The sequence below is a fragment of the Adiantum capillus-veneris genome, chromosome 27, assembly GCF_014529385.1.
Source record: "Adiantum capillus-veneris isolate H3 chromosome 27, ASM1452938v2, whole genome shotgun sequence".
NCBI classification, from domain to species: domain Eukaryota; kingdom Viridiplantae; phylum Streptophyta; class Polypodiopsida; order Polypodiales; family Pteridaceae; genus Adiantum; species Adiantum capillus-veneris.
Window position 1 is genome coordinate 59,305,062 of NC_140957.1, and position 23,681 is coordinate 59,328,742.

Here is a 23,681-nt window from a genome sequence, read left to right on the forward strand (position 1 = left end):
GTAAGTTATGTGGCTCTGGCAGGTAATATTTCATCCTACAAAGTCTACATCAAACTGGTGGTACGTCATAGAGGTAGCCCCTCGTAGTGCAAGGACGTATGAAGGCTACCATGTGCCAATCACAACGACATCAATGGAGGAGATCAGAGAAGATGCTCAATCAGAAGCCGCTGCGGTGGTGCCAGACGAGCATCAAGATGCTACTACTCTATATGGGGTGCATGCAAAGGAGCTACAAAATTAAACAGAGGATATGTGTTTAAACGGAGAGCTCTATATAGATATAGGAAGTTATGCTGAGTTATGCGAGGATGAGAGAGAGATCTCTTAAAGCCACAAATATTGTATTTAAACAATTTTACTCCGTGTTGTAAAAGCTCTGGCTCTCTAAGTACCTTCCATGGTGTATAACGCTCTTTTCTACTCGCGCTCACATCTTTTGATTGAAAATTCTGAGTTTTCGACTTGCCTCTTCTATCACTCAATTCATTGCGTCATTGTATTTATATGCGTCATTACGTCATTGTATTTAATGGTCTTTGCGTCATTGTCTACTCTATTCATTCAATATTAAGTTTAAATATTCGTGTGTTTAATGCAGGTATGAATGATGAGGACTTTCTTTCTTCTTTGTCACCGCAGCAGAGACAGTGGTACAGGGAGCGTCATCGCTCTGACGCATCATCGCGCGTTCCTACTCCATCCGCATCTCCCTCTCTTTCGGAGCATTCGGCGCGCTCCGAAGCTTCGGCGTCGACGAGACGAGCTTCACACTCGTCTAAACACCGGCGCTCTAGTGGTGGCGGTGGCGGTTGTTGTGGGGATTCCGCCACCGATGCCTCCACACCGCCTCGTGTTCGATGATGCTCTTTACCCTCCCCTTCTTTGCCCGCCCCCACACCAGCCACAGCATCGCCATCTACGCCAGGTTTTGCACGGCTGACTGTTCCTAGAAGCTACACACCTCTACCTACTCCGCCAGGAGCCACCCCACTCGACACTCCTCGCTTCGGGGCCCAGACGCCGGTGGAGACACCTGACGTCCGTACCCCCATCGACACGCCGCTAGAGACCCCTGCCGGGACACCCAGGTTCAAGCGTCACTGGCCAGAGGGCTTGCCTTACTCCGTCGACATCAGCGGCGGCATCATCATGGATGATGACGACAAGAAGGTGATCTCGCGCATGCGTGGTCTTTGCTCTCAGCTGTTTAGACACTACATACTAAACAAATGGAGTGAAGTACCAAGTGATTTAAAAAACAGAGTCATCAGCATACTTCATGATGAGTTTCCCGTTCCAACACGGGATCAGCGCTTCAATGAAGACCTGATGAAGATTCGAAGGCGCGAATACTGCAAACACAAGCGTTCCGAAGTGCAAAAAGCAATCAAGAATGGGTGGAACAGGCCAGATTGGCTGGCCAAAGAAGATTGGAAGAATGCGAAGAAAGCAGCGCACGAGAATCCCGACAAGTGGAAGCAACAAAAGGATGCAGCCAGAGCGCGAGTAGAGGCAGGGAGCTCGCACCACTTGGGGAGCGGTGGATGGGCATCATTTGAGGCCGATTTTGTAAGTGTTTTCACATTGCTCTTTATGTTCGATAGTTTAGGGTTTATGAGTTTTTTAGTTCTAACATAATGAAATCTTTGTATGTTTTGACAGTGGTCGATGACAGAACGTGATCCCACACCGTACGAGCGCGAGTACGCAGGCAGGAAGGCTTAAACGCCCTGATGGACATTCTCAGTTCTCGCGGCGGCATGGTGAGTATTAGGGTTTACTCTTTTTTATTTTTTGTATTGTTTTATAAATGTCGTTATATGTTTATACTTACTGAAAGCTGTCTTATTGTCTTTTTTTGTAGAATCCGACAGATACGCCGCTTGGACGCGATGAGACGTCTGACTAAACGACGTCAGTTTAGCCGTAGCTAGATAGCATTAGTTTAAGGTTTCTCATAGCTTATGTATCATGAGACGGATTTTATACGTCTTTTTGAACCATGTATATTATTACATTTGTCACCGCAGTTCCTTTTGCCAATCAATTTTTTATGCGTATGATGTTGTACAATTGTCATTATTACATTTGCCAATCAATTCATTTTGCCTATGATGTGTACAATTGTCAATTTTGCAAACAATGCGTCTTGTGGGTGACTATTTTGGGTCTATTATCTACCCTTGCACTTTTTTGAAAAAGTGAATCAAGTAGAATATGGTTGATGGGTGTGCCCTGCCACCAAAAAAAAAAAATCTCGGGCGTCGCTATAAGCGTCGCTATTTATGGCTCTGTAACGTCGCTATAGTTTTCTATGTAAACGTCGCTATGAGCGTCGCTATATAACGACGCGTATAGCGACGCATATAACGACGATTTTAGCGACGTCGGGGGTTATAAAAACCCAATGTATTTCCATCGCTAACAGCGTCACAAGAGCACACAACCTCTTGTAGTGTTTCTTTCCCTCGTAACCAAAACTATGGTAAAAGCAAGGTATAAAAAAACTTCTTTTGACAAAAAAAATTGCCAAAACTTGAAAGAGAATAAGACACTTTAGCGTCTAGGACACTTAAGTGTGCAACCAAAAAAATAGTGATAAATTATGTACTTTCTTCCCTAGTCCACCCAACAATTGGTTTCTTCGTGGACAGCTTCGGAGTTGCTCTGTGAGTATGTGACCATGACAGCAAGAGGGGAGAGGAAGGAGCACGTGTGAAAGGGAGGAAGAGTCAAGGCAAGAGGGGAGAGGAAGGAGCACGTGTGAAAGGGAGGAAGAGTCAAGGCTTGGTGCCCGTAGACCCCTTCCGTAGAAGCAGGAGGCAATATGCTAATGGGTGGAAGGCGACAACAGGACCAGCTTTCTTTTTATCCTAAGCCGCTGATTGCAGGCCCTCTGATTTGAGAGGAAGATAGCCTAAGCCTATCTAATTTTCCTCTAGAATCGAAAGGCCTGCGATCAGCTATCCATCTTAATAACCGTCTTGTCTGTGCCAGGCGGGCATGTGCGTGCCTTGTGTGTGTGTGTGTGAGAGAGAGAGAGAGAGAGAGAGAGTGAGAGAGAGAGAGAGAGAGAGAGAGACATTCAGACCGGAGGGCATAGTTGCTGCTACACCATGCAAGCTGCTAGCCAAAGATCAACACCGACCAATGGAGACTTTACAAGAAGCGCCGGCTGGCCGCTTTGTCTCAAACGAGGAGAAAGCCGAGAAGCCGTAGCTTTGTTCTGCATGTTGGTCACCATAATAAGCTGCCTAGCAAGCGCCTGCATGGCGCAGGAAGGTAAGGCAGGCACTGCGTAGTACAGCATAGTGGGTGAATGCAGAGCTCGTTGTAGGTTGACACACGACCACGTAATGTTTGATTGCAGGGTTTGTGAGCGTGGATTGCGGGGCGCCTGCAGGGAAGTACAAGGACACCAAGACGGGCATAGAGTGGGTGTCGGATGCGGAGGGCGCGGGCTTTGCAAGCAGTTTGCAGGGGGAGACGGTGAGCGTAGCAAAGGCTGTGCAGGCGCCTGCAGACGCAGGGGCGCAAAGCTTGAGCAGCGTGAGGTACTTCCCTGGCGAGCAGAGCAAATACTGCTACGTGTTCACAGAAGACACCTACGATTTTATCCGATCCGAGCGGGCCTTCCTGGCGCGGGCCTCCTTCTGGACGGGCGACGACCTCATGACTTTTGGTAATCATACTACCTTTCAGCTCCTCATCAACGCCGATATTTGGGATGACGTGTCCATTTATCTGCCTCAGTCCGACGTGGTTGTCAAGGAGGCTTACATCTTGCCTTCCAACGATTCATCGCCGCCCTCTATCTCCATTTGCCTCTCTGGCCGTGGTGCCGCAAGCAATATGAACACGGGCATTCCCTTCATCTCCTCCTTAGAGCTACGGCTTCTCCCGCAAGAATTTTACACTTGGTATACAGAAAGGTTCATCCTCCCTATGCATTGCGTACACACCGTCAACTACGGCGCCTCAACTAGCGATGTCATTCGGTACGTAACTATACTTTTTACTCTGTGTATAAAACTGCATGCTCGTATGTGAAGGCTTCAAAGTTCGAGAACCGAAGTCTGATACCCCTTGAGGCACTTTTTGACCCAGCATACCAAACGTGTGGTGTGAGTCTCACTTGCTCTCACATGCAGTTCACTTCCAGATCATAGGAGTGGGGCACAAGCAGCCTTTTTGTGCCCTGTTCGGTCTAAAACAAGGAGCTCCAAGAATTTGTCAACCACCTTGCCCCCTTGCCATTGCCCCACCGTGGTGGAACCCCCCCCCCCCCCCCCCCTTTCCATCACATTCACGCCTGATCACACGGTCATTTTTTGTGCTACTCTTTTGTCTTGCATTCGCTCTCTCCACCGATGTGGAAGCTCAAAGTTGGTAGCAAATTAGGCACAATTGGATTTGGTTAGGTATCGGGTTGCTTGCCATCGCGGTAGGCAAGTCCCGACCAATATCAAGTCACCCAAAACAAGAGCAATTGATTGACCAAAATTTAGGTCAACGTCCAGCATACACGTCGACATTGAACCTTGTATCTCAGCACTCACAGGCTTTGATTGTACTGATGCACCTGCTTGGGATGGGTGACAAGTTTTACATAATGTTGATAAGCTACAACATTCCCCAGTAAATTGTGTGATCGGCTATGTCGATCATCACTAGCACCTACATGGGGGCAAGCCCCTTGATATTTAACACGAGTTCTATAATTGGATTTAAGTGTCTTGAGACACTAAACTGTGTTATTTTCCTACTAACTTTTGGCAATTTATTTGTCATGATGAAACAAGTTTTTTACACCTTGGTTCTACCATAGGTTGGTTGCGGGGAAAGAAAACATTAGATTTTTCTCGATGTAGAAGTACAAGCGTATCGAGAGAATTATGGTAAGTTTAAGTTTTAAAAAAAGTAAAATCTTGAACAAAGTTTTGAGCTTTTTGCTTATACCTTTTTGTAGAGATGACCTTTCTTTATATTTGTAAAAGCCAAGCTAGTGTTAGTAAGTAGTGTTATAAAACAATGCAATACCCTTCAAGGAGTAGTTTTCAAGTCACTTGAAAGTTATAGACATAACCACATACCTTCGCACCTGATTGCTAAGAGCATAGCAAAGGTCCTCGCATGGAATTGGGACTATTCTAGTGATGTTTGACAACTATAAATGACTTTATATATTTAAACCAAGAAAATACATATTTTTTTGCCAACCTAACTCACTTCAATCTAGGTGCTTGAATCCTAACTTGATTTTTTCTTTGCAAAATCTATTAAAAATCTTGAGTCCTCCACAATGACATTGAAACCAAGGTTTTAAGTGTCCCAATTGTGTCCATTCTACATACTTTGACTCATTGAGTTGATCTACATGGAAAGTTAAAGTTAATTAAGATGTTGAGTGCTTATGTCTCAAGAATTAAAATATCAAATTTTTCTCATGCGCAATGTTGAATATTTGAAATGATCCAATAATTGTAACTTACCACGGTACTTCTACTTGTCACCTTGAGTCTTTTCACACACACACACACACAAACATAGCTGCAAAGACAAGCTATTGTGACTCATAAGCTTCTCACAAGTCTTGACCTTGTTACTTGTGGTTTAAAAGAAGGATGAGATTTTCAAATTTCTCGAAGTATTAGCTCTAAATTTTTCTTACACATAGCTTGATGATGGGAGATTTGGGTCAACCGTTACTCCTTAATATTAAGCTTTGTGTCAGAGTGAGTGTGTGAGTGTGTGTGTGTGTGTGTGTGTGTGTGAGAGAGAGAGAGAGAGAGAGATGATGGGCTCTTTAACCATGCAGGTATCCAAACGACATTATAGATCGTTTATGGAAACCAGACATGTCATATCAACCAACGCAAAACACAACAAGAGACGTACTAGATTGGCAAATCCTCTCCTATGCACCGCCTCCTCGGCAAGTACTACAAACGGCATATGTGCAAGATGAACAAATAGTAATCACCTTTCAAATGGCAATAGGTGATGATGCCACCTACTTTATGGCAGGGTACATATTCGATGTCTCTCCAACAAGGTTAAATGGTAGCAACCAACGAGTATTCACATGGCAAACGTCTGGATATGGTCCAAATGATCCTCGAGACCTTTTTAATTTTGAGAGTGGAGGAGAATATTATTTGGTACTTTACTCTGGGTCTACTTCTCCCCTTCATGTTGAGTCCAATGGACAACTCAAATTCACCTTCGAGAAGGCTCCCAATTCCACCTATGGCCCTCTCATTAATGCCTTGCAAATATTTCGCGCCTTTGGTCCAGTATCTCCTGGTTCGAATAGCCAAGAAGGTAAGTTTTTCATCAACTGTTTAAGAAAGGTTAAACAAATCATATTATGTGTCAAGTACGAAGGCCCTTCACACACTAAACAAGGTGAATATAGTCAGAATGGCCTACTAGGAGATCAATGTTTGTGGCCCTTGGTAAATGTTCTTTATTAAACACTTCATAAAATGATGAGGGAGGGAGGGTGTGCACATGTGCGATCCCCTAGTTTTAATGCCTCTCTTAAACACTCCATCAACAAGTTAATTAACAAGTGGTAAAATCACGAGGCCTGCCTAGCTAGTGAGTAATGAGAAGCCTCAAAACTATAGTATCTTGCAAAACCAGCTTTCTGCCATTTTATATCCACAAACTTGTCAAAAAACCTGAAAAAGCTAGAAACTTGAAATTTTAGTGGCTAAGGATTCCACCTTTCACCTTGCACTTGAAAAGCTTTTTGAAACTCATTAAGAGTTGTCTTACAGCATGTCAGCGGAATGCTTAGGAAAGGGGAAAATCATGATAAAAGAAGATTAGTGCAGAACATGATAATTAACCTTGTGTATCAAGGGCATGGGGGTAGGTCGTTAGGGGTGGCTCCCCAGATAGCTGATGTAAGCTTGGTCTCTGGATGATGTCATGGCACGGCATGCACGAGCATGGCAAGTTCTTGTAACTTTTTGAGACGATCAATATAATTCACTCACAATTGTGAGTTTTGCTTTTTAAAAAAACGAGTTGTCTTAGAGCTCGAAGAGCAAGTGAAGATTTCAGAGATTGGCACTCGTTATAGGAGTATTGAGATTTTTTTTTGCAAAACCTTGTAAAGGAACATTTATGTCCAATCAATCTACGAACCTAGTGTTAAGCACATTGGGTAATAAAGAGGGCTAGCCTAAGACACTTGTCACAAAGAGTACCTGGTCACAGACTTAAAGCTAACACTATTCTAACAGTATTGCGCACTAGGGTAGAGGGGCCAGTATAGAGACACCTAACTTGAGAAGCTTGGATTTCTCTTATCGAAGCTCAATTTTCATCATTCAGCAGCTCATCTAAATCACCTAAACAAGAGCATTCACAGGAATAATTTTTATTCTGATGTGAGCCACAGATCGAGAGATACAGCATCATCTATGCAATCTCGTGTAACAAAAAGAGAGGCAAAAAGGGAGATGTAACCTGGGCTAAAAGAGAGCAAAATGCGCCACAGAGGTTTGAACCCACACACCACCCAATACAATTGCATAGTTTCAAATGAGCTAGTTGATTGAGCCCACCTTTTTGGTTGTCAAGCTAGTCCAAAAACAGGTTATTATTGGGGGTACAACAGTCCTTGTTTTGGGGGTCGTCCACTTACTGGCCCCTCTACCCTAGGGAAGAAGACCACATGCACATCAAATGTAAGGGGTATCTCACATGATATTAACACTAGATAGAACATTGTGCCGTATTTTTTGGAAGCACAAAGCAAACCATAGAGCATCGACTAGCACTACATATTTTGCACCAAGCCAAAATGTGCACCTCACTTTAAATGGATGGAGCTTTGAATTGCATGGAACACTACTCCTTAAACTCTTGTACTCCATTTGAGCTCATAAGGCAATGCCGGAATCCATGATGTGTGCACACAGTGGGCACATGGCATGCATCAAGTGTTAGAAACCAAGGGTGCATTACAAACTAGAGATGGTCATCAAGAGCAGGAGACAAATTATGTAAGCCATTAAGAGCAGGGGAGGACCTTGCATGTTGATTCCGATAACTTTCACAAGAACCTCCATCATCTTCCAATTGGTTTCCCATCTCTACTGCGACTTTCATTGCTCTTCTATTGTCTCGGCATCTCCATCTTTGCATGGTATTTCTAGATTTTTCCTCCAACTAGAATAACTTTAAGCCACTCTCAATGCAGGTAAGAATGGACCAGGTCCAATGCACGACGCTCAATATATTTATACCTGATTGAAGCATAAGATGTAGCGGTGAGGTGAGCAGAAGAAAATAGATGTTTGCATGGCAAAATTGAGTATTTCATAGGAAGGGTGAAGGTGGATCAGCTACCAAACGTGGAGCTAATAAAAGAGCTGGCGGACAATATGGTGGTGGTCAATTGTTTTGGGGAATGTACAAGGAATAACTTTAGACATGAGATACAGATGCTTATGTCATAAGGGGCGAATAGTTGCAGGTGCTACACTAGAGTTGTTGGATCTCACTCGCTAGCCAGCTAGCGTACAATCTACACTCAGATCTCAATCACTTCCTATGCTAAGGAATAGTACACAATAAATCCCCATCAGCGTTGGTGTCCATACCATCTGACGCACTATGCTGCATTTAGCTTGCTACGATAGATTTTTTACTATGCATTTAGTTGAAATATCCTTTAACCTGCAACATTAGCAGACTATCATCTAATTGAAGGTGTCATTATTATGAGGGTCTCCTGCATGGAGTATATCTCTAGAACACCTAGTGTGCAGATTTGCTTGACCATGCCTTTGGCCATCACCTCTTATGATCTATTTACTTATAGCTCTATCGCACAATAGCAATTTGGGGCAGCCACCACCCGTATGCTTGTTGCATCGTAGACCCCCACTAATTTAGCCGAGTGTTCTTGCCAAGCCTCTCATTTCCAACATAGTGTTTCTACCCCACCTGTGGGCACTACTGATAGACAAGTTGGCCATCTTTCGCTTATTCATGCTGCAGTTTGTGCCACAGCCCATGACTACTACTTGTGCGGACTCTTCATGTGCAGGCAACTTGCTCCAACCTAAAGTGAATCTTTTGCAACACAATCTTCTATTGTTGTTGATGTTTTTTTCCATTGGGTATCACCATGTGGCTAAGAATGGAGCCTTCATGCATAATTGACCATTCAAACACAAAGGGATACTATGTCTAGGATGCCACACAAAAGCTCTTATCTGCCACATTTCAGCCCTTCCTCCGAGGAAGAGAATCAAAAGCATGTTGCAGACTGGGTGACCCACTCGACCAGTCCCCATCGTCAATGGATCTGGGTCCTAAAAAGACTTGCAACTCACCTCCTGGCTGTTGTGATGAACCTTGCACCATCAAGTGATATCCTGTGCATCCAAAAAAACTCAAGTAGATACCAAAATCCACCCAAGGATGATGTTCCCCTCTGCGGCCAGAGAGAAGGCCCACGTCAAACCCAATCTATGAGCCCAACAGGCTGGGCAAGCTTCGATTCGATCCCATCGGGGAAAAGGGACTCCCTTCAAGCCCCAAAAACCAAAAATAGAAAGATTTGTTGGAGAAAGCGCATCATCTAGGGGGGCATAGTCCAATCGGGAGTCCCTCCTCAGGACAGGCCCCTAAACCTTTGACTGCCTTGGATGTCTCCCTCCTCTTAAACCAACCATCAACGCAAACTAGACACTCTGGATGTTGGGGTAAAGGTGATGTGCCTCTTACACTGATTGGACACGCAAAGGTGTTCGACTGCCCATTACTTGTACACACCTTATTCTTTACTAGTTAGAAGAATAAGGAGATCACACACACACACACACACACACACATATATAGATATATGTGTGTGTGTGTATGTGTGTGTGTGCACGCACGTGCACGCACCACATTCGCGCACTAATAACTGGTATCAAAGCACAAGGGCAGACAAAGATGTTGTGGTGGAGATTGTGGTGAAGCTAAAATATTTTATGCATTGTTTTGTAGTAGAAATTTGGATGATTAAAAAGGTCAATTTTTTTCTTGATTCCCATTCTTCTTACCAAAAACATCATGGTCTACAACTTTCCAGGTGATAATTTCTGCAAATTCAGCATTGATTTTGTTGTACATTTGGTTGATTGCTTGTAGTTCGAGGGTAGAGCGGATTGATCTCTTAGGACAGAGATGCCTCCTACCACGGAGATGAGCGGTATGGAGTTCTTTGACATGCTCATGCTAGAGACTAATATGGTGATGCAAGGACAGGTGGATACAGTCCCCATGGACGATGAGGGAGTGATGGCTACCTCGGAGTCAGGATTGACGCGTCCATATGCGGCTAGTTCTGGTAGTGATGCATTGAGGATTGAGATAGCTATTGTGGATAGATTGACAAATGTCATTACACATGGCATTGATACGATTGGCATAGATATGCTAACAAAGATTATGTGTTTGTCATCATCCTTTGGGACTCTGATGTACGACCTCTTAGTGTCGAGGCTTGACATAGTAGCTACTGTGGAGCGTTTGCAATTGCAATTGTTAGTCATGAGATGATTGACACTAGCATGATGCATCATGGAGTAGTGTAGGTCATTACATGATATTTGTAAGGTATGCATGTGGTTTTTGCAGGGATATATGCTTTTGCACACCACTAGTGCCTACAGGACGACATGCATCGACTTCAAGAGAGCTAGTGGACAAAGGTTGAGATGAGATTCCTCCCTATACCTATTCTACATACTACTAGATCCTATAATAGTACCACTTATCGTCACATTTGTTTTTAAGTGAGAGAGTGTTGGGGTAAAGGCAATTTGCCTCTTACCCTAGCTAAAGACACGTCAAAGGTGTTCGATCGTCCATTACTTGTACACACATTACTTTTACTAGTTAGAAGAATAAGGGACTCTCTCACACACACACATTGTGTAGAGCTACTCCACCCACATTCTTCTCTCTCTCTCTCTCTCTCTCTCTCTCTCTCTCTCTCTCTCTCTCTCTCTCTCTTCCCTTCTCCTTCCTTGTCCCTCTCCGTACATGCACAATTAGAAAAATGAATGATAGCCATCATGTATGAATTTCAATCATTTGTCTCTTGCTCTAGCCCCCTCAAAATTAAGAAAAACCGTGGTCCAAGCTCTAGGCAAGATGGCCACCTACTAGAAGAGGAACAAGTTTACTTTATAAACTTGATTTAATTAGAATTGGCATATACACTATTGAAAGACATTCAAGTCGTTGTCATATGAAACTTAAGATAGCTTTTCCTCCTAAAAGGGAATTCCTATTCAAGAAGAATTATGCAAGCCTGTCATTTTTTTATAAAACCCATCACAAGAATATATAGCTACTAGCCCATGAATTCGAGTTATACCTCTCTTAGAAAATACAAGGGGAGAAAACCAAATAGGCATTGACCCAAAAAAGAAGCCATGAAATTACACCAAAAAGAAATCCGCATCATTGATACTTGTAGAGATGGCAAAGTCATCCTTTGATGCGAATTGTAGAGTCTCTTCTGCCAGCTCTAGGTCAATAGCTTTGTACAACTTGTAAAAACTTCAAAAATTAGCTTGTAACTCTACAAAAACAATAAAAAGACACTGGTATGATAAATAAAATGTGCAGAGAGAGAGAGAGAGAAGTTTGCAGATGTTCCGGTTGCCAAGTCAAAGATTGTAGATTAGAGCTAGGTTCTTTTATTGTGACCATTGCCAAGCACAATGTCTTTTCCAACAAGCATTTAGTGAAGGAGTACGAGCGGAAGTGCGACGCGAGAGAGAGTGCGAGAAGAAGAGCACGACGATATGGTGAAATCGCTCTACTGTAATGTGTAGATCATAGTGAGTTCTTATTAGGTTTTTACAAAAGAATATGTGTACATACCTGGCGGCCCGCCCACTTACCTGGGCGACCACATTGGGCTTTATACCCCAACAACCTCCCACTTAAAGTCCAATGTGGTACTTTAAGTGTGAGAGAAGCTACTATACAAGCTAATATACAAGAGATGTAGAGAAGTGATGTACTACCCTACACCTAACTGCTTGTGAAAATGCGCAAAGCTCTCTGAGGGAAGTCCTTTTGTAAGTAGATCAGCAGGATTTTCTGTCGTGTGAACTTTGACAAGATGAAGTTGCTTATCCTCGAGCATTTCCCTGATGAAATGATACTTCACATCCACATGCTTTGTCTTTGAGTGATAAACTGGATTGCGAGCCAATTGTATAGCACTTTGACTATCACAATATAACACAGGCATCTCGTCTTTGATTCCCAAATCTGTTACTAGTGGATTAAGCCAAATTGATTCTTTGCATGCCTCTGATGCTGCAACATATTCAGCCTCTGTAGTAGACTGAGTAACACAATCTTGTAATCTAGAACGCCATGATACTGCTCCACCAGCCAATGTAAAGACATACCCTGACGTAGACCTTCGGTTGTCTAAGTCACCTGCATAATCTGAGTCTGTAAAACCCTTTACACTTAGCTCCTGACTCCCATAGCATATACGCATACTCTTTGTAGCTTTCAGGTATCTCAATATTCCTTTCACTGCCTCCCAATGTTTCTTGCCTGGGTTTGACATGTATCGACTTACTACTCCCACTGCAAATGCAATGTCTGGGCAAGTAGCAATCATTGCATACATCAAACTACCCACTGCAGACGCATATGGAATCTTATCCATTTCAGCCTGTTCTTCCTCAGACACAGGGCAATCTTGTTTGCTAAGTTTCACATATGGTGGCAATGGAACACTCAATGCCTTTCCCTTCTCCATATTGAAACGTTGCAAAACCTTGTCAATATACTCTGTTTGAGATAACCAAATCAACTTCTTTGATCTGTCTCTCTCAATGCGCATACCAAGTATATGACTTGCCTCATCCATGTCTTTCATGTCAAACGATTTTTCCATCTTTGACTTCAAAGCTGAAATTTCTTCCAAGTGCTTGCCAGCAATCAACATGTCATCCACATACAAAATAAGGATCAGCCAACTGCCATCCTTAGCCTTCTTTGTATATAGACAGTGATCGAACTCACTACGTTTGTAGCCTTGAGAAATCATAAACTTGTGGAATTTATGGTACCATGCCCTCGGTGATTGTTTTAAGCCATAAAGACTCTTTAACAACTGGCATACCCAATCTTCCTTGCCTTTCTCAACAAACCCTTCTGGCTGCTGCATGTAAATTTCCACATCTAAATCACCATGCAAGAACGCTGTCTTGACATCCATTTGGTGCAACACCAAATCTAATATGGCAACCAATACAAGAAAGCATCTCAATGTAGTCATCTTGACCACCGGAGAGAAGACTTCATCAAAGTCAATGCCTTGTTCTTGCTTAAAGCCCTTGGCAACAAGCCTTGCTTTGTACTTTGGCTGACTATCATGAGCGGTGATCTTATACCTGTAAACCCATTTACAAGGTAGAGCCTTTTTGCCCTGTGTAATTTAACTAGCTTTTATGTCTTGTTTTTATGCAGAGCTGTCATCTCTGACTGCATGGCCAATTGCCAATTCCCGGAGTCCTTCATTTGCACTGCTTCCTTGTAACATGAAGGCTCATTGCAATCAGTCAACATGACATAGTTCATAGATGGAACAAACCTATCAGGAGGTCGCGTGACACGTCCAGATCTACTCACAATAGGTGGCTCAGGCTCAGCCACAACCTGTGGTTCCACTCTATCCTGTCCTTGCTCCTCTTGAGCTCTGACATTTTGTCTTGCACGTGCAGGTCCATCTTCTTGGAAGACAACTCTTCTAATCTCCTCAACCCTCTTTGGTTTGGAATGATATTTGGATTCATTAAAGTGAACATCATTGCTGCGAACAACCTTTCTGGATTCGGGATCCCAAAGTCTGTACCCCATCTCACCAGAATTACCATAGCCTAGAAAGATGCACTTTCTACTCTTTGGCTCAAGTTTGTTCCTAAATTCCTTTGGAACGTGAGTATATGCCTCACAGCCAAAGACTCTGAGATGCTTGTATGAGGGCATTTTGCCTGACCATACCATCTCTGGCACTGAATCCTTCTGCAAAACCTTGCTAGGAGATCTATTTACAAGATGAACAGCTGTTGATACAGCTTCAGCCCAAAACCCATTTGGCAGATGTGCATTAGACAACAATATACTTCTGACCTTCTCTTGTATGGTCCTATTCATCCTCTCAGCAACACCATTTTGAGGAGGATTGTAAGGAGTAGTAAGTTCACGTTTTATACCTTTTGACTCACAAAAGTCCTGAAAGGCCTTTGAAACATACTCTCCACCATTGTCACTGCGTAAGCATTTAAGATTCTTGCCACTCTGATTCTCCACAAGTGTCACAAACGTTTTGAAAACACTAAACGCTTCATCCTTGTGCTTGAGAAAGTAAACCCATACTTTTCTCGAGTAATCATCTATAAATGTCATAAAGTAAGAATCTCCCCCTAGAGATAGGTTAGGCATAGGTCCACACAAATCACTATGAACAAGTGCCAACTGTGTATCTCTTCTACTGCTTCTATGCTTATGTGGCTGCTGTGTTTGCTTACCATACAGGCAATGTTCACAAAATTCAAAATCATTAAATGAAAAGCCAGGCAAATAGCCAGAACGAGACAAGATTTCCATTCCCTTCTTGGACATATGTCCTAACCGGCTTTGCCACAAAGAAACGTTCGGCTGCTCGGTTACATTGATTACATTTTTAGAGACATTTGATACATAAATCATGTAAAGTCCTCCAGACTTTACTCCATGTGCTACTGTCATAGAACCCTTGGATATCTTCCACATGTTCTGTCCAAAAATGCGGGAACATGTCTCACATTCTTCAGCGTGAAAGAAGAGCCATTCTGAAACTTCAATTGAACATCTCCAACACCTAAGATCTCACATGTCTGCCCATTGCCTAGCCGAACATGATCTTTAGTGGTCACATAAGAAGTAAACCACTCCTTGTTTGGAGACACATGAAGTGATGCCCCTGAGTCTATAATCCAGTCACTCAGTGCATTTCCATCAGATGCTGTAAGAAGAGCTGAGTCCATTGTATTCTTCAAGAAGTAGATGTCTCCTGACACTAGACTGTCATCCTCTGCAACAGTGTTCGTCACATTTATTTCTTGAATCTTCACTGAGGACTTGTTCTTCTCACCATGGTCTTCAGCTTTCTCTTTTCCTTTTTCTGCTTTCCATTCTCTGCAGTCTCTTTTCATGTGACCCTTCTTGCCACAATGGTAGTATTCTATGTCACTCTTGCCTTTAACACTGCGGGACTTGCTACGAGACTGATTCCTCTTTTCACCTTTGTACTTTTCTTTGGTCCTTCCCCTAACAACTAAGGTTGTTCCTTTGCCTTTGTCCATTGTCTTTCTATTGGTTTCTTCAGTAAGCAGACTTCCTTCTACACCTGCTATGTTCAAACCATCTGGAGGTGCAGAATTACTCAAAGCTGTGCGAAAAGTGTCCCAACTTTCCGGCAATGTGATCAACAGGAACATAGCTCTAACAGGTTCATCAAACTTGACACCTTGAGCTGACAATTGACTATAGATTGTGTTGAATTCATTCAGATGATTGGACATAGGTGTCCCTTCTTTCATCTTCAAGTCAACAAGCTTCTTAAGCCAGTATACCTGTGAAGCTGCACTCTGCTTCTCATAAAGATCACTCAGCTTTAACCATGCTTGATAAGCCGACATCTCGTCTGCTACATTGAAGTAAACGTTTCATGCCAAAGTCAGCATAATGGTAGAAAGTGCCAATTCATCCATTTCGTTCCATTCATCTTCGTCCATATCTTCTGGTTTTATCCCCTTGAGCTTTATAGGTTTTATCTGCTTCTTTTGTACCAACACGTGCCAAATCTGCTTCTTCCACAATGGGAAATTGGTTCCATCCAGCTTCTTGATATTGTAAAGAGCAGTGTCCTGTGATCCAGCCATAGCTACGCTTCACAGTGGTTTACTTTCCTGGGAAAAATTCGACAGAGTTTCCCCTGTAAACTGACCTCTGAACCAATATCAACCTGTCAAATGAACCAAGAAAGCTTCAGATTCTGCATAAATTTCGGCAGAGTCTCCTTTGTAAAATGGCTCTGGTGTACTCAAAAACAGACCAAAAAAACAGCTCAAAAAACATTGTACTCTGACACTGTAAGCTGTGGGTAAACCTGTCCTGCACCTGTACTGTCTCTGACTGTCTTGTCACTGTCCTATAAGCATAGACTGCGACAATGCCTCAACGGCAGTAAAGCAAAGATGCAATCCCAATTGTCTAACTCACAGTCAATACATACTAGCTGCCTATCTATGGGTGCTCGAGGGATCGCTCCAAGACCTGTATCACCGAAAGGATCTCAACATTCGAGAATCCCCCAGCTCAATAAAACCTCACTCGACCCTCAACAAAGGCTGCAGTAAATCTGACAGTACATAGACTTCCCACAAAGTCATACATCCACAAATTTCCCACTGTATGCTGTAACCGCTGCGGCGGTTGTTTGCTGCGTGACTCACAGCGAGCAAACCCTCAATAGACATACATCATCTCTGACAATACATCCCATGTGGAAGTACCTGCAATGTCAGGATGAAATCTGGAATATCAAGCAGCAAACACAAGCTACCTGATGAACTAGTGGATGTCGCCTACAGTTTGTGTGTAGATGCGCCCGTGTCGTATGTGACACGCCTCCAAGAACTGTGAGCCGTCCTTCGATGTGTAGACAGCCACAAATCAACACTCTGGGAGTGTTGAATTCCTCAGCACCTGCAGTCGTAGGCTGAAAACCCCAAATTTGCAGAGTCGGATCTGCACCCGCCGAGACCACGTAGTCGAAAATGGCCTGCGCAGACCTTTGTCGAAGCCGAACGGTGGCCGAGATGACCTCAGAATGAAATTCTGAGAACACCGAGCCCCTACTGTAATGTGTAGAGCATAGTGAGGTCTTATTAGGTTTTTACAAAAGAATATGTGTACATACGTGGCGGCCCGCCCACTTACCTGGGCGACCACATTGGGCTTTATACCCCAACATTTAGCACCAATGTCTTTTCCAACAAGCATTGACTAGCACTAGGAGAGAACACATTGTTTTGCACCCGTTGAGAATAAAGCAAGAGCTAGAGTTTCTATTATCTCGATCCCTCAGGATTTGGTCTCTACGTTCATCATTGTCATATTTTCTAGCATATCCATTGTATCTATCCTTGCAATCATCATGCTCTTTGTGAGTCCTTTGATGACTATCCCTGTGGCTATGATCCCTTCTATATTCATCCTCTTTATCATGGTCTCATTGTTATTCATACCTTCTCTCATGTCGCGATCATGTGCATCATGATCTTCATCATCTCTTCTCCAACTTCTATCATCTTGTTGAATTCCGCATTCACTTTTGTTATCAAGTCTGTTGTGGTGTGTGTGGCCGGACGGCTTGGTGTGAACCTACCTTCATGTAGATGCCAAGATAATTAGTCGGTTGTAGTCTCTCTGGTTATCAATATAAGGAGCAGGTAGACTCAGTTTGGTCCTAATTCCGTGTACACCACATTGGTGGAATTGACGGGCAGTTAGAAGGGTTTCTTGGGTTTCTTTTTCACTTTCTTGATTTCGTGCCATGGCGAACTTCACGTTTGATCCTGGGTAGGCTTTGCCTCGTACGAGTATAATCTTCCAGTCCACAACAATGTCCACCTGTTCTGTCCTGTTTCAAGGACGTAGAACCACAACCCCAGCCTATCGAGTACTCATCCTCAAGTGCATCTCCAACCCCTACAACACCATCGACCTTCTCGAAGGTGGTACTCTACAACCAGACTCGGAAGATTTCAAGCTCACCTCCAAATCGGCCCTAAGAACAGCCCAAGCTGCTAAGTTTCTTTTCCAGCTCTAGCATCGCTCATCTTTGCAGCTAAGTAGTAGAGCCAGATCGAGCTCTTACGCCCTAGTTCGCCGCTCACAAGAAGGAGAAATCTGCTACAAAAAACAGAAAAAAATGGAACCGGCCCACCCCAGTTATCTTCAGATGAGCTCGGAGGCGCCCACAAGTCCTCACACCTGTCCCTGTCACACAGTTACAGTCCCTGCCGACACCAAGTGTCATCGACACAGCGCACAAGGGCAGAATCACTAACTCTAGCAAGGTTGCACTTCAAGAGTTGCTCTGCGCTTTACCTCAGTACCTGGATGGTCGTCCGCTGGAACATCAACATCCTTAATGAAGCCTCAACTTCCTCGACTCAGCTCCTGCACTATTTACGTAATTTCATTTTTATTTCCTTGGGCAAACACGTGCAACACTCGCCAGCCCCATCACTGCACCCTTTCTTGCTATGTCCCACTATCACTTCATTGCACCCTCGCCCTTGCACGCAGGACCTTTTTCAGGGAATGGTGATGTGCAAGGAATTAGGCCTTGGCGATAATCTGATGCACGTGACTCAAGTTTGGTAGCGGCATGCAACAGATCTGCAAATTTTGTGCCACCATTCCGGCCATGCTGCCGTAACTCTTATTTCTGCGCACGCTGCTCATCTCGGAGTGCATCATGAGGCAGCACACCAGAATTCCTCTGGAATTGCCCACCTCCTTGCAGGAACTCAGCTTGTACTCCAACAAGGCTCTGGTGGGGAGTATTCATGCAGCGCTTGGGCACCTCAAAAGCTTGCAGGTACTGAGCTTGGCGCAAAACAACCTGCAGGAGAGCAGGACGTCCGCGCTGGGTGTTTGAAAGTGTTGGAGCACTTGGATATGAGCTACAACGTGCTGTCAGGTGCCATGTCCAATGCCTTCGCTGGTCTCAAGGCCGTCGCACCATTCTCATCACAACAAACCCCAGCGATGCTAGCCAGCTCACGGCTGGATTTTCGGATAGTTTCACACAACGACGTATTAGTGCCTCTCTGCTGCTCGGGAACGTCTTGAGTTTTTTGGAAGCCAGGTGCTACATAAATTACACGATGAGCATGAAAGAAGTTTCCATGTGATCTTTATGACCTGTTTGTTTTTTCATTCCCAACCTCGTCCCCCAGACGTCATCTCTGAAGACTTGAGCCTTGGTTCTCTACAGTTTCTCATTGAGGATGACGTTGCCAAAGTTTCTTCTTCACGTCATCGAATTCGGCGTGTTTTTTCACCACTTAGTCCTCAAGTTCGCATATTGTTCTTAGTGTCAAGCTTTGTTTAAATAACTTGTCAACTCACACTCACCAAGCCTCTCATGGAGAGGGATGCATGTAGCAAAAATGTTCTCTCTTGGTTTGTCCCTTGTCGTTCCTCATCTTGTCCATTACATCAAGATAGCAACCTGATGTTTGCATGAGCGAGATGTATGAGTTCCATGCCTTGATGTCGGCATGATGACGAGTTTAGCCCCCGAGTTCAATCCCCTAGTCCCTAAGCTCTTGTAAGATCACTCCCCCCACATGAGGCATCGGAGTAGATATAGTCTCTTCAGTCATGTCGAGTCCCTACCCAGTCCAAAACTAGTAAAAAGATGTTCATCTTTTTCTCCCTAAAGGGGGAGGTGTGGTGTGTGTGGTCGGACGGCCTTGGTGTGAACCTACCCTCATGTAGATGCCAAAATAATTAGTAGGTTGTAGTCTCTCTGGTGGTTATCAATATAAGGAGCTTCCTACTCATATAAGGAGCTTCCTACTCGTGGAGAAGGTAAACTCAATTTGGTCCTAATTCCGTGTACACCACACTATCATCACCACTACTTCTATTTTGTTTCTCTTCTTTTAACTTGGCCTCATGCTCAAGGCTCACTTTGCATACCTTTGATTCCCCCTATGTCATCACATATTAAGACCCAAGGAAGGCTGAATTTGAAATGCTTGCTTTTTTGTTTCTTCTTGTCTATAGTCTTGGTTTTATGGGGAAGAACATCAAATATGGTGGTGAATTTTTTTGTGGACGAAGTACTCAGGAAGCTCATCATCATTCTCTTTGACGCTTTCAACAAACATATCTTGCTTCTTACTCTACTTGGCGAGGTCAATGAAGAACTCTGCTAGCACTTCGTAAGAATAGCCAATGTTGGAATCTCCATTTTATCTATCCATGGGATCATCATGCCTTTCTTGAGTCCTTTGATTACCATCCCTATGGCTACAATCCCTTCTTTATTCATTCAATCAATCCTGTTTTGTTTGTCTTTCATACATTCTCTCTTGTCAATCATGTTTACCGCGATCTCGATTATCGTGTTGATCATGTCTACTAGGATCTCACCTATGCCGCAACTTCTGCCATTGCGTCGATTATTGCATTCACTTATCCAGCTCTATATAAATTTCGGCTTGCTAGCCACTCTGTAGGTAGAGGTGACTGGCATGGCCGGTGGCATGAGTTTTTCGTGGACCACCAACATTTCTGCACAACTATGTACCGCTGCAAGCACAAATCTTAAAAGCACGTAGCGGGTGTAGTGGTAGAGCGTTGCACTTGCTAGCTAGTGGTGTTGGGTTCAATACCACCGTGACCCTTTTGGTCAAATGCACACTAGCCGGTTCATTTGACTAGGAGACCAGTTCATGCTTGCTTGCCACGATGGAAAGCAAGTTGAAATATAACCAACACCCACTTATCCTATCATGTCTACCATCGCCATTGTTTCTGTGTTGTTCCTCTACTTTCAACTTAGCCTCAAGTTCAACCTCATTCTGTAGATCTTTGATTCTCCCTCTGTCATCAACGGCATTCACTCGAGGGAAGGTTGAATTTGATTGCTTACTTTTGTGTTTCGCCTTGTCTAAAGTCTTGCTTTAAAGGGAAGAACAAGATGAATAGCATCACTCTTTTGGTTGGCACGGCACAGAGGAGAACGTAGGGCTACAGAGGGGAATGCTAAGAATAGACTTGGCTATGCCATTGATTTGGGACAAGGGCAATGGCCTAGATCATGCGAAGTGGGTGCTTGTAAGTTGTGGGCTCAAGGAAACCGCAAAAGCACGTCATTAGGCTTAGCAAGTAAAAATTAAATTTATAAGTTTCTTTAAAAAGAGAGGGCACTCACTTATCTCGTAGCATGTAAGTATTTGGGTTTCTTTTATGTATGTTGAATGTAGGGCTATATGTTATTCTTTGTAGGTGAGACCTCCACGTTTTGGAGGTCTTGCAACTCTTAAGTAGGTTCGTGTATCTAACATCATGTAGTGTTACCAGGAATAAAATTTCTTAAGATATCAAACAATTTTCGGTTAATACATGTATATCTTGTGTGCTCATAGGAAGCATCCACATTTTGAATGATTGTATATTCTTCATGCTCCTTTTCTTAATTGATATTTCTAAGGCAGAGACTACTTTAATTAACTTCTTAAATAAGTAGCATGAAAAGCATTTTACCTCAATGGCATGTGGGACCATCACCAGTGGATGCTATTAAGTTCATCCAAACCAACCACTTTACAACCTTGAGGAGTTGGAGTGGTGATCCTTGCCTCCCATACCCATACAATTGGCTCAATTGCACACGTGACAATATACCTCGAGTTTCCAATATGTAAGCAAAAAGTACAACCATTTCTTATAATATGGTGGCATGATCAATATATTTTTTCCTAAAAAGCAACAACAATCTTGTAGATTATTGTCCAACCACAGTTTGGAAGGGACCATCCCTTTGAGGATTAGCTCGCTGGAATCACTTGTTGGAATGTAAGACAGTAATTATTTGTTCAGATAATGACTTTTCTTTTTTCTTTGGGTACCAAATGATCATTAAAAATCTTATCAGTTTGGCACTTTCCCACCTTGCAGATTTCTTGACCATAATAAACTTCTTGGTTCGATTCCAAACCTTGGCAATCTTGACAAGCTTGAGACATTGTAAGTTTCTTAAGTTTATGAGCACACAGATTTAGTGATGACACTATTGCTCAAGATGTGACTCAAATACAACACTGAGAGATAGTGTACAACAATGCATACTTTGAGTATTCCTGTTAGACATAAATAGGCCAAAAATGTATGTGCGTGTGCATGCACTTATATGTACACATGTTATGTGTATGTGTATGTGTATATACATGTGCATGACATGCTCCCTTGCATTTGTTTTTATATTACCACATATACACTCATGCACACTGCACACAGGCTAGTAGGTGTTTTTTGGATAAGTTTATCGACCTCGGTTGTTTAGTTTGTTTTCCACCTTTATCCATCCTCATATAAGAGCCTAAAAGGCTTGGGTGCAAGATAGCTAGTGAGGATCTGGCCCACCTATTCATGGAATGCCAGACGATCAGAGGCCATGTAGGGAAAATTTGCAAGTGGGTCCAAAGGACATAGCAGATCAGATTCTTCAAAACTAACTTGTTCCTTGTGGCAAGAAGTTGGGAAGTCCTACCCTTCTCATTTGCACTCAAAATGTTAGGTACTTCTTCTTTCATCATATATGGAAGGCAAGGAACCACAGCGTGTTTGAAGGAGATCTTGATGTGGCAAGCTTCTCAGAGATTACACAAGAAAGCAAAGTGGTGATCTTTACGCGTGGACGCAAGCAAGACTCGGATGATTGGTCTAGGGCTACCCATGCATGTTGTCAACTTGCGATAAGCAAAGCCTAGAACTATAGTGCACCTACTTTGTTAAGCCGATGATGATAAGCCTCGATGAGAGACGATAAACATCCATCTTGTAATCTTCAACACTCAAGGCTGGGCATGAGCTTGAGGTTGTTTTGTAATTTTATGATGTGTTTAATACAATTCACTCACAAATTGTGAGTTTTGCAAATAAACCAAAGAGAGCCTAAAAGGCCCAAAGATAACCCTAAATTTGCTATAAGGCTAGTAATAATATTGTGTCTACATTTTTGGGCTTATATCGATGCTTATACTGGGTCTGTGCGCGCATTAACGGGAATCTACCCAGATCCTGTTGTCCAGCTCAGCGGATATCGCGTAGCCCCATGGATGCACGCACAACCCTCCTGCGTCTGGCATCGCGTCTCCTACACCCCCTCGGGACCCAACCTCCCCCTGCGTGCACGCACAACCGTCGTGCCTCTCGCATCGCCTATATTCCTCCGGCTCCGCTCCGAACCTGCCCCCGCTTGCATCCGTTGTACCGAGAGAGAATATAACCTACGCATATAACCTGAGCCCAACACAGATACACACTCTGTGGCATTGCATCTCTTGCTCCCCCTCTGCACCCAAGCTCCCCCGCCTGCATGCGCTATACCGAGACACAGACAGAGCAGAGAGAGAAATGAAATCTTCATATATATGCGGCTGACACACAGCATGGTCTTCTTCCACGCCTCCACGTGTGTCCTGACCTCTTTTTCACTACAAAGTTTTCGAAGGGATCTCCCAAGATACCCGTTAATCAGCTGCTTCCAAAATTGGGCACGCTTACTGGAACCATTTCTTTCGTGTTGATGGTTCCACAATTCGGCCTTAGTTGGTGTGATAACTAAAATTTAGCTTTTAGCCTAAAATAGGGAGTTTGCCTCCCAAGGTTTTCAACTTTGGGTAGCCTCATGCGAAAAAGGCTCTCCAAAAATAGGTGGCAATGATTTTTGGATGCATCTCTTTTAAGAAGTATCTGCGAAAATGCTTTATTCTTTTTAAGAGCAAAAATGAATGGAACAAGGAAATTTGATAGATATATTTGTTTATGTCGAA

At 43.4% G+C, this 23,681-nt stretch overlaps 1 protein-coding gene across 2 annotated transcripts in view; it reads left to right on the top strand.

Annotated features, from left to right (window-relative positions):
- The first annotated feature begins 2,619 nt into the window (after positions 1 to 2,619).
- Positions 2,620 to 23,681, top strand: part of LOC147422053 (putative LRR receptor-like serine/threonine-protein kinase At1g67720) — a 60,282-nt gene continuing 39,220 nt past the window's right edge. For both annotated transcript variants that reach the window (XM_086503820.1, XM_086503819.1), the window contains exons 1-6: positions 2,620 to 3,285; positions 3,374 to 4,001; positions 5,822 to 6,327; positions 21,418 to 21,547; positions 21,631 to 21,702; positions 21,805 to 21,873. In XM_086503820.1, coding sequence (XP_086359946.1) covers positions 3,120 to 3,285; positions 3,374 to 4,001; positions 5,822 to 6,327; positions 21,418 to 21,547; positions 21,631 to 21,702; positions 21,805 to 21,873 — 1,571 coding nt within the window. In that variant the 5' untranslated portion in view covers positions 2,620 to 3,119. The remainder of the gene's footprint in view (positions 3,286 to 3,373; positions 4,002 to 5,821; positions 6,328 to 21,417; positions 21,548 to 21,630; positions 21,703 to 21,804; positions 21,874 to 23,681) is intronic.